Consider the following 13,403-nt stretch of genomic DNA (forward strand, 5'->3'; position numbering starts at 1 on the left):
TCTTTAATTTGTCGGGGGTTATAATTGTTTTGCTTTTTAACGTCGACTTTGATTTTTTTTTAAAATAAATTAATAAAGACTAATTAGCCACGCGTTAAATGTAAAACCCGTTTTCTTTCTCTCATATCGAAATTAAGGGGATATTTCACTGAATGATTAAAAGATTTCTCTTCAAAGTTGTAGCTAATCGTATCCACTCGCTCATATACATACATAGATTAACACTACAACTTGTGTAAGTAAAGATCAAGCAGAGAAACAATGGCAAATTTTCTCCTCAATCTTCCAAACAATTTCAGAGCAGTTTCCGTTTCTGCCTCTACTTCCTCTAATGGTAACTCTTTTCTCATCAATTGAAATTATCTTCACTCTTAGATAAATGATTGCTCGATTTTCACATTTAGGATTCTGGGCAACTTGTCTGTCTAGACCCATAATTTTTCAATATCCTAATTGCAAGATTGTAGTCGCTTAAATCATGGGATTCCCTTAATTTGAATTAGCTAGAGAAGCTTTTAATTATATTCTTTTTCAATTTTGGGGTAAAGTGTTTGAATTGATGTTCTCTAGTGACTCATGAGCTGCTGGATTTTGTTTCATTGCAAAAAAAATGTAATCTTTGTTCCTTTAATGACTTCAGCAAGGGAAACAATTTCATATTTTTGCAGTCTCTAGTTATAGTTCTGTTAGGATCTTCATTGAAATCAATTTTGTTGCTTGTGCTTGTTATTTCACATTGAACTGGAAATTGAGGTCAATGCAATAGCTAATTAGTTGGTTTATCATATGGTAGATAAATGGGATTATTGATTTGTTGGGGAATCTAATTTGTTGGTGATTTGTGGATTCTAGGATCACCTCCTACTGTGCCTCAACAGGGAGGGCCAGTGATTCTTGAGCTTCCTCTGGATAAAATCCGGAGACCTCTCATGCGTACGAGATCCAACGACCCTCAAAAGGTGAAGGAACTCATGGATAGCATTAGTGAAATCGGGCTTCAAGTACCTGTAAGCTCGATATCTCCCCCTTTTTATGCCAAGTTGAGGCTATGCAAAAAGATCTTGCTCGATGTTACAGATAATACTCATATATAGACATTTATAGTAGTAGTAGTAGTTTCTTATCCACATTCCACGATGAGGAAGACGAGTTTTTGTTCAAGTAGGGCTTGTGGATTTTGGGAGTATTGTGCATTGATAGTGCAGAGACAATCCTCCTATATATATATATAGGCATCTTATGTATGTAGTAATAGTAGTTTCTTATCCACAACGACGAAGACAGCTTATGTTAGAAGTAGGCTTGTGGATTCATGGGCTCAAGTAATCAAGAATGGCATCAAGCTCGATATCTCCCTTTTTTGCATCTAAACATGACGTATTGAGGCTGTGTATTCTGAATTCTAACATTACATTGAAACATAATGATTTCTAATATTATGCAAAGAGTGTAGGTAGCCTTAGAGACAATGCTCATATGTCGTATAGGTAGTCGTTTCTTATCCACAGTGAGAAAGGCCGGTTTTTGATAAATATAGGCGTGTGAAGAAATCACTGGAAGCTCAATAAATAACTCCCCCTTTTCAATCTGAGCTTTGCCAAGTTGAGGATGTGTTTTCTGAATTCTAACATTGCACATTCTGATAGACAATATTCTGCGATGAAACCGTGTTACATGCTTTCGTATCCTTAGAGACGATACTCATATGCATAAGCAGCATGAGGCGCCTCGTTAGATTATAATCTTTCTACCTGTCTTGTGCAGATAGACGTGCTTCAGGTAGATGGTGAATATTATGGTATGTATTGCATCTGCAGACTTATTTTCAAGATATTTTGTTATGGCCTTAGATATTCACCTGTGGTTTGTATCTCCATAGGTTTTTCCGGCTGCCATCGGTATGAAGCTCACCAGCGGCTAGGGCTGCCAACCATACGTTGCAAAGTTCGACGTGGGACAAAGGAAACACTAAGGTACCCCCGAGTTTTGGTATTCTCTATCATTCAACTTGCTGTGTCATTTCTTGTCTTGAGTGTGGCTTCATTTCTATGTTTTAGGCATCACCTTCGCTGACGGCACAAATCGGTTGTAAGGTATAGTTTTTTCACCGTTATGGTGGGATGTAAACTATTAACTAGATGCCACCTTGTAGACTGATATGTATACGAATTTTAATTAGTATTTCTTCTCAGACTTTGATATTACAGACAAAAACAAGTTGAGCCAAATATGATAATTACCAAATATACTAGTAGTAGTAGTATAAAATTGATTCATTTTGTGGAATTTTTATTTTGCGGCTTAGACTGTAGTAAAGGAGCCGTATTTTTGTTGTCGATACTTCTCAAACTGAAATGACTGACCTGTATAGCTTACATTCCGATTTCTGTTGTCAATGTTACTAAGGCTGAAATGATGTAGACATGTAGTAGTATTGAATCTAAAGTACACTAACATCCAAGACAAGATAACTACGAGTAGTATTCATTCCGTCCCATAATAGATGATATACTTTAAGTAATGGCATGAGATTTTAGGAGATGTTTTATGTTAAGTGAAGAGAAAAAATAGTATATTTATATTAATGTGAGAGAGAATTTTTTTTAACAAAAGAAAATAGGATATTTTTGACGAGACAAATTAAAAAGAAATGTGTGACATTTATTATGGGACGAATGGAGTATTTTTTAAAATTTTGATTTGTGGAACGTTGCTTTTAGCTTTTTCTCTGAAACACACTATAGAGAGTGAAAAAAGTATCGGAAAAAAAAGGATCGAAGAAGGTGAAAACAAGCCCAGCACAATCTTTTTTAACAAGGAGAAAAATAGGATCTGAATTTTCTTTATTTCAAGCATTTTACCTACTGAAAAAAATTTGAGTTAACTTAATGTTAATATTCTATTTTTTTTAACTTGTTTATAAATATTTTGATCTTTAAAGCGGATGATTAATCATATATTCTCACGTTCCTGAATAGCTGGGACATTGAGAAATATTCAGAAAGGTATTTCGAGAATTGGTCTGATTGCTCCTTTCATTTGAAGAAAGGAAGTGGCTTTTTGGAAGCTCAAAAAATGAACGTCTTCTTTCGATATAAGAAATTCTTCTAGTAATTTCATATAACGAAAATGGAAAAAATGTCTCCAAATATTACAAACTATTACAAAATTATATTAATTGAATTTAATAAAAGTCCAAGGCACGGCTTTAACCATATTTTAACTCCGTGATCAATCCATAGATACCATCAAAAAATAATACTTGCAAAAATAGATTGAGTTAGTTTTAGAAACTCTATATACCTTGCGGTTGAATTGGTATTCATTAATGAGTGTCAACATATAATCTGAATATACTTTGTCTAAGCTGATTGAGTTGCCTTTTAGTACTGAGTGTCATCATATGATCTGATAATACATTTTCTTGATATAACTATGGTGAAATGTCTTTGATGTTTATATTATCAAATATACATCAAATGCATTATTTCACACTAAATTTAGCTATGCACAATTGAAATTTTTGTACAATATAAATTTGTTAATAAAATATAATATTATACTAGATATTTTCTACCCTAATATACAAAGCAATAGTATATTTAACAAATTTGATGATTTAGACAAACATAGAAACATTGCACTTCTTAATGATACAAAATGTTAATACTACTATGTATATATAAACATTCTTTTGCTATTCTAGAATTTTCTATTCCTTTCTTTTATAGTGGAGTATTATAGTTTTAGATATTTTTGTAGAAATAAATATTACAAAAAGGATAATTCTACTACAAATATTTAGATATTTTACTACTCCATTCTATTACAAATATCTTTTAAAAATCAAATTTATTTTTATCCCATAAAATAAAACAAAAAGGGAAATTCCATCTAACTATAGTGGAGTACCAAATTAAGCAGCCACAATCTTTGAGAGCGAGTTGTGCGGGTGTGTTACGTCTATAGAGGCTTCTCATCAATCTTGATAGTCCGCAACATTTGCTAAATGAAGACGTAGCCACGACAGTGGAGGTAGAGGCGGAGGCGGAGGCAGAGCCGCCCCGAGTGTGAGCTCCGCTGCCGCTAGTGGTGTTAGTACGATGAATGGTAAGTGAGAGAATTAAGTTCAAAAGTAATTAAAATCTTTATTTTTTATGTTCAGCTACGTTATTTGTAGTAGAAAACAGACTACTATTAGTTCTCTCAATCTGAATAGTAGTTATTTTTACATTGGCCGAATAAGATAAACCATGTTATTACAGAATAAATCAAGTTGAATTAGGAATAAAAATAATAATGATAATCTGAGTTGAACCAAATATACAAAATTGCTTTACGAATCATCTATCTTCATTTATATGATAAAGGACCAGATCTTGACACAACGAATCTTGGCAAGGGACTAGGACCAGTGCTAGTTGACGTGGACCCTTCGGCGAATTTTGATTTGCGGCTTAGGTTGTAGTCCAAGGGCCCGGATCGCCTGACATTTCGATTTCTGCTGTCAATGCTTCTCATGCTGAAATTGTCAATCTCGTACTGATCTTGGCCGTGGGTGGACGACGGTTTGGGATAGCCCGAGTCGTGAGTGTTGGATTGTGGAGTTGAATCACCACGCGGTTGCCTCAGCGAAGGGGAGGCGTGGGCCAGGGACATGGCCGGAGAATGCCTTGGCGAACCACTTATTGGTGCGAAGGGAGTGGCAGAATTCGAGTAGTATTGGCTGTAGATGGAGCGGAGAATGGTGTAAGGCACGTGAGACTCCAACGTGCTCCGTGAAATGTGTGGCGAGATTTCGCAGATTTGGTCGAGAAAGATCAGCTTCGCCACGAGGTGAGACCTGCAGAAACCAGTATAATCGACATAAGCATGTGTAGAGCTCTCTCTCTCTCTCAAACTATGACATTTTCAAATTACCTATTGCTTTCACTCCAAGAATCCAGAATTATTCCTGCAGAGAACTTGATGAAAAGCTGCATTGTGGATTTTATGCTTGCATCTATGGAAGAGTAGTTTGGTGCCTCAGGGTCCAAGGGTTCACTAATGTGGCCATTAGAAAGAGAGTGCTTCTGTCGATAATCTCGTTCAAGTCTTACGAGTTCACTTCCCGCGATTACTGCACATATGCACCTGATAAAAAGGTTTTTTAGTCCCAAGATTCCAAGATCATTCATATGTGATTGATTATTGCATACCTGGCTAAACAATGAACGTTGTTGCTGAAGCCTCCAGTTTCGACGTTGAAAGCAGTTGTATACCAGATGTTAGATGTCATAAAAGTTGCAAAGAGATAGGGTAGCAAGCTCCATGAGCCATCAGTGGCACCCCCAACCTCTTCCAGAATCAATCTAATCCATGCGAAGTCGTGATCACCAAACACGTTTACAGAGTTTGCCACTCTTCTCATTCTCCTGATCTCTTTGGTTTCCGGTATCTCATCAGGTAAGTGTTTTGCAACGCCCGTTAGCAGTGAATGAATCAGAGGAGCGCCTTCTTTTAGCACAATGCCTGAAGCTTCAGCTAAAAGGGAATCAAAAGCAATGGCTTGCCCCGCCTGAATACAGAACCTAACCATCGTATCCATATCGACTATCTGCTTGATATTTGCTTCAGTTTCCATCCTATCACCAGAGTGCATACTCCCTGCAACTGCCTCCAGATTCTCACGATTTGCACGCAATGTTGTGTCAATGCAGTTCAGGAGAGCTGCTGTGTGCTCTTTTAGCATCCGATCTAAACGGTCAACTCCGTAGCTCCCAAAAGTTCGAACAAAGGCTTTCAGTTCCATGAGGTCAGTTACTGACTCGGCAAAGTATCCACCAACTGGCCGTGTGCTCTTGAAGCATCGATGAAGAGGTGCAAAGAGGATTCCCGCACCAGCCACATCCTTAACAATGTTTTCGATGTACCAATTGCATACAGCTTCAGTAGCTGAGCCTGTTTGTTGTTCAGCAGATTTTTCAAACAACTGTAGAGAAGAAACAGGACCCGAGTAGGTCTCTGCCAGGAGAATTTCACGAATGCCATTGGTGAGGTCCATGCTTACGTGTTGCTCTGCGAGATGAACTATGGAAGTGTGTCTACGGATTAGTGACTCCAAGACGGAAGGTCTCTGAAGATCAGAATCAGTTTTAAGGACCGTGAGCAATCTCCTTTTGAAATTCCCTAGGATGCATTCTCTCATATACTGCATCACAAAGAGAAACGAATTGAGAATGAAGGGAGTCGGGTATAATAATCTAAAAATTATAACCAATGAGCAACTTATACAACCGAAACGGGGCACTTACCTCTCTCAGAACAAAAACATGGTTTAATACACATATAGGCTCCATGTCATTCAGGACAGAACATAGATTTGTCAACCTCTGCATTGCAGCTTCTAACCTGTCACCAAAACAGAAATTTGAAATTCGCCAACTAGAAGGTTAACAAGAAGAAATCATAGGAGACTCACATTTTGATGGAGCTATTATTTTCTGGATAGCTCTCATAGCCAGGCAAATGAAAACCATACGAAGCTTTTGGGGACTTCACTGAAGGAATAGATACTCTGGATGTCAAGTTCATGAGATTCGCTGCTTGGTCTGGGAGAAGCTGAAACTTATACAGAATTAATACAAGAAGAACAATGTGCTAAAATAATGGTTCATAACTCAGAAGCAAACAGAGAAGAAGTAGCAACCTGCATCTCCAGGGAACCAAATCCTCCATCCGAGTCAAGAATATTTATCAAACCTTCCAATCCTCCCATTATAGATTCAATTAGGGACTCAACATATAGAACTGCGTCGCGGCCTATTTTAGTCACCTATATTTAAAAGAGTTAAGTTATGGATTCTGAAGGGTGTTCTTGCACTAAGAAAACTGTAAGAAAATAACAACACTTGATGACTTCGACTTGAAGTAATGTGAGGCGTTGAGTTTTGAAGATACCTCCTCTGGAACAATTGGAGAGGCACATTCTGGAAAACTGCTAGCAACACCGAGCCAAGCACAGCAATGCTGGGGACGGCCCTCAGGCCCAAACATGGTGTTGCGGAAAACCTACAGTACCAGTTGAGCCATGTCAGTATTATACTATATGTATTCCATCTCACATCGGTTATGTGACAGAGTCTAGCTCAGTCTCTTGTACTATATAAATTCTGTACACTGCAACTTACAGTTGTAAGATGCTGATGGTTGAAGTAAAGTTTTTTCAGACCCCCAAATTTTGATAATTGAGCTTCTAGCTCATCCACACATCTGCATACGTGCAAAATGTGTCAATTTTTTAATGCACAACCTTGAAATTCTATACTTATGTATGAAGAAACTGCAGAATCAAACTAAGAAGTTGCCAGCACAACTACGAAAAAATTGTTTAAATTATAAAGAGATCAAACTGCGTGTACAATAATCTTTCAGGAGAAGTTTGGCTAAATTGAGAACCTGGACCAATTGTATGCGGCATTGCCTTCTGACAGTAACCCTTCTTTGCCGGTGGATACAGTAGCTTTCTCTAAATGTCTAATGTTGATTGATGAACGCGCAGAAGTGACAATCATCAAAACGGTTAACCAATCTTTGCGCAAGTCCTGAATGTCAGAAAACAACCAGTAACTAGATGATGTAGGAGAAGTGGTGAAGTAACAGTATCCTAGAACTGAACTCGAGAAAAATGTAGGTTGATACACTGTGCAACACAGACTAAACAGCTTACCGATAAATCACATGAGATTGCGGAAATATTTTCTCCCTGGGGTTTTGGTATGTTCTCTAGATGCAGAACAATCCTTTGGAAAAGTCCCTTTAGAGTAGCATCCAGGTCAAGTGCCACCATTCCAGGAGTGCCAAGCAGGAAACGGATTCTACCAGCACAGGATGATAGGTATGATAAGGCATAGCCTCTAATGGCTGAGAGAAAATAAAGTTCTAGGTTTCAGTAATAACTCAAATAAAAAAGATATTCAGATTATGCCATTTGTTTTCCAGCAACCATTGTTAGCATTGACAAACTATTCCTGCGATACATGTTTTAGGTCTCAGGAGGGCTTGGGAAAGTTACAAGCCTACAATCTAAGGCTAAGTTGAAGGTATAATCAGGCCCATCAGAATCCATACACTCTAAAAATTTCATGTATAAATATTCAATGGGGTAGGTCACAGCAGACACGGACAAAGACTTCCCTGGCAAGGAACCTAACCTGCAATATATTTGCGGACCAGACAGCAAAGCTGGTCCATCCCATCCAATAAGAAACCAATGGTTGGGTCATTTGGATCCTGCAATTGTAAAGCAGGTGACAAAGTTGAAGCGTTTAGGTACAGAGCAATTACCATAAAACGAGAAAGATAAAGTTATTATATTTCAATACAAAAAACAGATCAAATAAAGAACTATCCAATGATAAAAAATACTACAATTCAAAGATACTTCTCTTACATTTTCTACTGACACAACTCGAGCTGTTTTGGATTTAGAAGATGCTACTCCGACATGCTGAAAGTACCATAGAACCTCACTCTGTGCAAAAGCTAAGGCAGAAAAAACCATCTGCACAACCAGCAGCAGATAGAGCTTAATATATACCATCAATCCACTGCCCTCTAACGTAATGTAAATGAATTAATTGCTCCTTTCTTTTTCTGATCCTTAGGAAGAATGGGGAAAAAGAAAATTCATATTGCCATAAACATGGGCACCTGGATATTAGGAGCCAATAAACTGGGTTGGTCAGTGAAAAACAGGACCATCCTTCCAATTTCCTGCTTCAACATTATTCTCCTTTCATGGTGTATGGAATCACAGGAGTAAAGGGCTTGCTCATGTACCTCACTGGCACAGTCAAAAACCACATCAAAAGGTAATTTGAAGAGCTATAAGTCACAATGTATAAAAGATCCAAACAATAAAATTGAGATGAACTTGTGTCCAAACAAGAAAATTGTCCATGCTGAAAATGTATTGAAGCTACGTGTAGAAGTTTTTAAATACAAGTAGTTGCCATTTGCCAGCACATATTTATGCGTGTTATATGCAGATTTTCCAGCAATATGGGATATAGACTGGATCCTGGAGATGCAATTTTGGCATTTTTTATAATCTTTATATGCAAAGAATCACATTTTGCTTCTTCCCAAATAGGTAGATCCAACGAGTTAAATAAGAAAGTCTGCATGTAATACCTGATCATTTTCTCTACCTGCTTTGCAACACTATATTCTAGATCTGCTTCTTTTTGCTTTGTTCGTCCGGACTTTGCCATCCTTTTCGATTCCAAAATTCGTGGTAAAACATATAACTGATAGTCCTCATGCAATAATATATACTGCCACAAACAAAACAAAATGGTTAGGGAAGCTGTTCTTACTAATCCTAAAGAAAGAAAGCAGTCACGATTGCCAAGTATAAGATTTAAAATAGATGACAAGATTCAAAATATCCCAGTCCCGCCATGAATAGTGAAGAACAAAAAACTTTACCATTTATTAAAGGGGAAGATTGGTATTTTTTTATGTAGCTGGTCATGGGAGGTGCAGAGAAATCCAGTTGTAAAATCCTCTTCACCACATTACCAGCAAATTATTGTTGGCGTGCAATACTTGCATTGCTTAAATTTTTATTATAATTAGCATCTCAAACCCAATTTTATAATTACTTTTACCAAAAAAGTCTCGTTACCAACACAGGATAGAACTAGCCACCGTAAGGCAAACCTTTAAGTGTCAGGCATAAGCAGGTTCGCAGCAAGAGATATAGAAATTATAGAACATTTAGTTCATTAGGAATGTCTAATGGAAAGAGGTTTGAAGGACTAGCAATGCTAAATGTAAGAAAGATAAGACTTACTTCATCCCTGAATAGTGTAAGAACTAAGTTTTCCTTCAGCACAACCTGATATGATAATTAGAAACAACATGAAGGACTTTAGCTATAAATAGAGGACTGTATACAGTAAATCAAAGTATGGTAATTATACCATGCAACCAAAATATAATGGAGAACATAATAGTAACATTTTAAAGCTAAGAAAGGGGGGGTGGAAACATAGTGTACCAAAGCAATGTCAATGCTGGTCACTCTAAGAAGCTCATCTGGACAAACCAAATATCCAAAGAGCACCCACTCACGATATGAAGTAACATTTGCAAGGTCCTGAGCTCTCTGCGTTTATTGTAAAAGACCTAAAGAATCAGTTGTGTTTATTTAATAGCTTTCTTTGTAGAAATGATTCGTTGATTCCATGTTAAGTCATTCTGCAACCTTTTGGAACATGCAATAATGGATCAGCTTAAAAAAGATGGTTTGTTACCATAGGATGTGCAGAGTTCGTAAGTATGTCAGGGTATCTAGGATGAAATGGGCTTAGAAAACCCTCATTCCGCAGCTTCCGTGTATCTGTAGATAAAAAGATAATTGGGCCCACAGCCTCCAAAACCTGATATAAGAATTACGGAATCAAAAACAGCACAATCAAACTCTTTATTACTGAAAGTGCCATGAAGATAATTAATAAACATTCCTTGAAGAGCTAAGAAAGGATCTAAGGGTGAAATTTAATCTTCAAAGGAAGAAATGTAGGCTGAGAAAGAGAATATAACCTCTCCAATCCTAGGACTGACAAAATTAAGATCTTCATGTAACCCCTTAAATGGTGGATCATAAGAATCAACAAATTGAATTAATCTGGAAGTGAAAAAAAAGGAAAAGAAGATTAGCAGAGTTATAATATGCAAAATCTGGCTTTTAAGAAAGAAAACAGGTTGACAGTTTGTAAGACCTTTTATAAGAAGCTGAAGTTTATGTAGTAGGATTAATCATACATCATCTACAATAGCATATTTCTTCATAAAGAATATGTTATCAAAAATCTAGAGGTGGTAAAACACATAAATCATGTCAGGAAGCCCACCCCAAAAAATCGTATATTAGATCAGAAGTTATCTCACCTATGGTAAAAGTCACAATCACGATCATTCCGAGCCATGGAGTACAAAAGATTGTATGTTTGCAGCATCATTTTCCTTGGTATCTGTAGTGAAAATCATTTTTCATGTAAGAGATAAAATCAACTTAATTTTCAGCTGAAAATATGAAAGGAAACTGATCACTATGCCTTCCCACAGACTTGCCTTCTCAGAAAATAGATTAACACGAACAAACGAGCAAAAGAGATCCATAAAAGCATGTAGTATGAGAGAGTTTTGGTGTGGCTGCAAGGAAAGTGGGCAAACAATTAAAAAATATTTATTGGTAATAATACAGTGTCAACAATAATAATTTTTGGAGAACTAAGAAACTAATACTGTTTCCATTCCATACCAGCAACGTAATCACAGTACTGCTTAGGTCCAGAATAAGCCGCAAAGATTGTTCTCGGAATGCCATCAGGTCAAGAAGTAGCTGGTCCAGAAAATGGAAATAACCATGAAATAAGTAATGTGCAGTAAGTTGATATTAGATAAGCTAACACGAAAAAATACTTCTGAAGTCCCTTGTATTAACATTAAATGCTTTTTTATGAATGAGTCCCACGGCCCCAACAGGAACGAGAACAACTGCTTGAATCTTAACCAGTGACTAAGAAATAAAAGGCAACAATAGCAATGTATTACCTGAATCCATGGCTCCATACTCTGTAAATGAACCTCAGCACTATCATTCATAGCATCCAAAGCAAGCTTATCAACCTACGCAGAATTCCATGCAACACTGACACTTTAAAGCCAATTCAAATGACAGAAAATTGCATAAAATGTTTTCCAGACAAACTAAAAGGATATTAAAGTGCTACCCGCTCCAGCTGCAGCTTGCTGTGATGTTCAGGAAACTTCTTCTCTAGCAAAATACAAATCTTCGGTTGGTTAGGGAACAGACCGGCTTTCCAAAACGCTTCAGAGTAGGCATGATTGACCAAATCAGGATAATCCAAAATCTGATTAAGTCTATACATTTTCGCCATCAGCCCTTCAGCTACATGAGTGAGCTGGTAAACCCATTGCATGTTCAGACCCTTCTGCGATGAACTGCTCGCGCTTTGACTAGTCGCTCCTTCAGCTCCGCCATTACTCCTGGCTGCTACGTCAGGGCCCAAGTACTCAGTCCACCTAGTTGGACCCTCCCATTCTCTCGACCTCACTGATCCTTGTCCAGCTGATAAAACATCCTGAGCTGGGAAATTCGGCCTCGACTTTGCCATCTCTATCACTCTCAATCAGAATTCTCAACCAGAAACAACTCTCCTTCCTGCTGAGATAAGATAATTTACAAGATCATATAAATTCAAACTTCGCCAAATTTCTCAAAGAAGAACAAAATAAACCCTCATTAAACCTCACATTGCATAAGAACTAGCTTCAGCATAAAAATATCTCGAATTCCTAAATTCCTATGCTCAATTAGAAATTCGGAGCAATTAAACATCCGCCATTCTCATTGTCAAATTCCGCATGAAACAAACAATAAAAACGCATAAAATTCCCGATCACGGCAAGCAATTGAGAGACGCATTTGGTAATTCTACACGAACAATAAGTGACTACGAAATTCTCTCTCAGCGCGTATAGTTAGGTATACAGAGAGAGACGATTACAATACCGTTAAGTTGAAATGAGGAAGTAAGTGGAGCTCCGCTACAAAAATTGAGCGCGAGTAACAACAGCTCCGTGGAGTTCAGATCTAGCTACAGCTACTTCAACTATTACTCTCTACGCTATAAATGGCGGTAGTAGCAGAATTACTCCAACTATATACCACTCCACTAGTAGAGTATTGAATTTACAGACGCTCCAATACGATGAGAGAGAAACAGAGACAAGTTGACAATGAGAGAGAAACAGGATGCTCTCTGTTGTAATTTTATTTAATTTTTGGTGCTTCTTTCTCTATTTTATTATTTTCTTATTATTAATAATATATTTTTTTATGATTAATGAGTCTGGGATAATTACAATCTACATACAAAATGTTTCACCAATGTTTCAATTGAGTACAAAATGTTTTAAGTTAACAAATATCATACAAAAAGTTTGATTAGTGTTATGAATTAGTACATTCCATCTAAAAATCACTAGCACTATTACTTATTCTTATTTTTTCTCCAAAATTGTGCCCTAAAAAACATGATATTATTTCTCTAAATAATACCTTATGCATTCCATATGAGCATTTTATTAAACAATGAATTCACATTTTACTTTCGGCTAATATTTGTAGCTAATTTTAGAGTCGAAAGGATGAAAAATAAGAAAAAGTAACGATGTTAGTGATTTTTAGACGGAATGTACTAATTTGCAACACTAATCAAACTTTTTGTATGATATTTGTTAACTTAAAACATTTTGTACTCAATTGAAACATTTCGTAAGTAAAGTGTAATTACCCCAATGAATTCAGACGACGTAGGTTATACTAT

The 13,403-nt window shown here is 36.9% G+C and overlaps 2 protein-coding genes across 2 annotated transcripts; one reads left to right on the forward strand and one right to left on the reverse strand.

Moving 5' to 3' along the window:
* The first annotated feature begins 120 nt into the window (after nt 1-120).
* On the forward strand, nt 121-2,286 carry LOC125204510 (sulfiredoxin, chloroplastic/mitochondrial). The gene is made up of 5 exons (XM_048103185.1): nt 121-334; nt 853-1,007; nt 1,765-1,798; nt 1,880-1,973; nt 2,058-2,286. Exons 1-5 carry the CDS (start codon nt 262-264, stop codon nt 2,071-2,073), a joined length of 372 nt encoding a protein of 123 aa, XP_047959142.1. The 5' UTR covers nt 121-261; the 3' UTR covers nt 2,074-2,286.
* Nucleotides 2,287-4,206: 1,920 nt separating this feature from the next.
* On the reverse strand, nt 4,207-12,801 carry LOC125207150 (protein NAP1-like). Its single transcript, XM_048106371.1, has 24 exons — nt 12,587-12,801; nt 11,784-12,235; nt 11,605-11,679; nt 11,312-11,392; nt 11,122-11,202; nt 10,939-11,021; nt 10,591-10,675; nt 10,302-10,427; nt 10,046-10,153; nt 9,839-9,883; nt 9,175-9,317; nt 8,692-8,824; nt 8,432-8,542; nt 8,193-8,271; nt 7,709-7,902; nt 7,438-7,583; nt 7,170-7,251; nt 6,940-7,050; nt 6,689-6,814; nt 6,461-6,600; nt 6,294-6,390; nt 5,199-6,190; nt 4,921-5,133; nt 4,207-4,843 (listed from the first exon to the last, which is right to left on the reverse strand). Exons 2-24 carry the CDS (start codon nt 12,186-12,188, stop codon nt 4,354-4,356), a joined length of 4,146 nt encoding a protein of 1,381 aa, XP_047962328.1. The 5' UTR covers nt 12,189-12,235; nt 12,587-12,801; the 3' UTR covers nt 4,207-4,353.
* Nucleotides 12,802-13,403: the final 602 nt, after the last annotated feature.

Source organism: Salvia hispanica, chromosome 2 (genome assembly GCF_023119035.1).
Source record: "Salvia hispanica cultivar TCC Black 2014 chromosome 2, UniMelb_Shisp_WGS_1.0, whole genome shotgun sequence".
In the NCBI taxonomy this organism is placed as follows: Eukaryota; Viridiplantae; Streptophyta; class Magnoliopsida; order Lamiales; family Lamiaceae; genus Salvia; species Salvia hispanica.

Coding starts and splice junctions, on each gene's coding strand:
- LOC125204510 (XM_048103185.1), top strand. CDS start 262: ATGGCAAATTTTCTCCTCAATCTTCCAAACAATTTCAGAGCAGTTTCC. Junction 335..852: donor TGCCTCTACTTCCTCTAATG/GTAACTCTTTTC, acceptor TGTGGATTCTAG/GATCACCTCCTACTGTGCCT. Junction 1,008..1,764: donor AAATCGGGCTTCAAGTACCT/GTAAGCTCGATA, acceptor TGTCTTGTGCAG/ATAGACGTGCTTCAGGTAGA.
- LOC125207150 (XM_048106371.1), bottom strand. CDS start 12,188: ATGGCAAAGTCGAGGCCGAATTTCCCAGCTCAGGATGTTTTATCAGCT. Junction 10,154..10,301: donor CGAACTCTGCACATCCTATG/GTAACAAACCAT, acceptor CAATAAACGCAG/AGAGCTCAGGACCTTGCAAA. Junction 6,391..6,460: donor AATAATAGCTCCATCAAAAT/GTGAGTCTCCTA, acceptor TTTTGGTGACAG/GTTAGAAGCTGCAATGCAGA.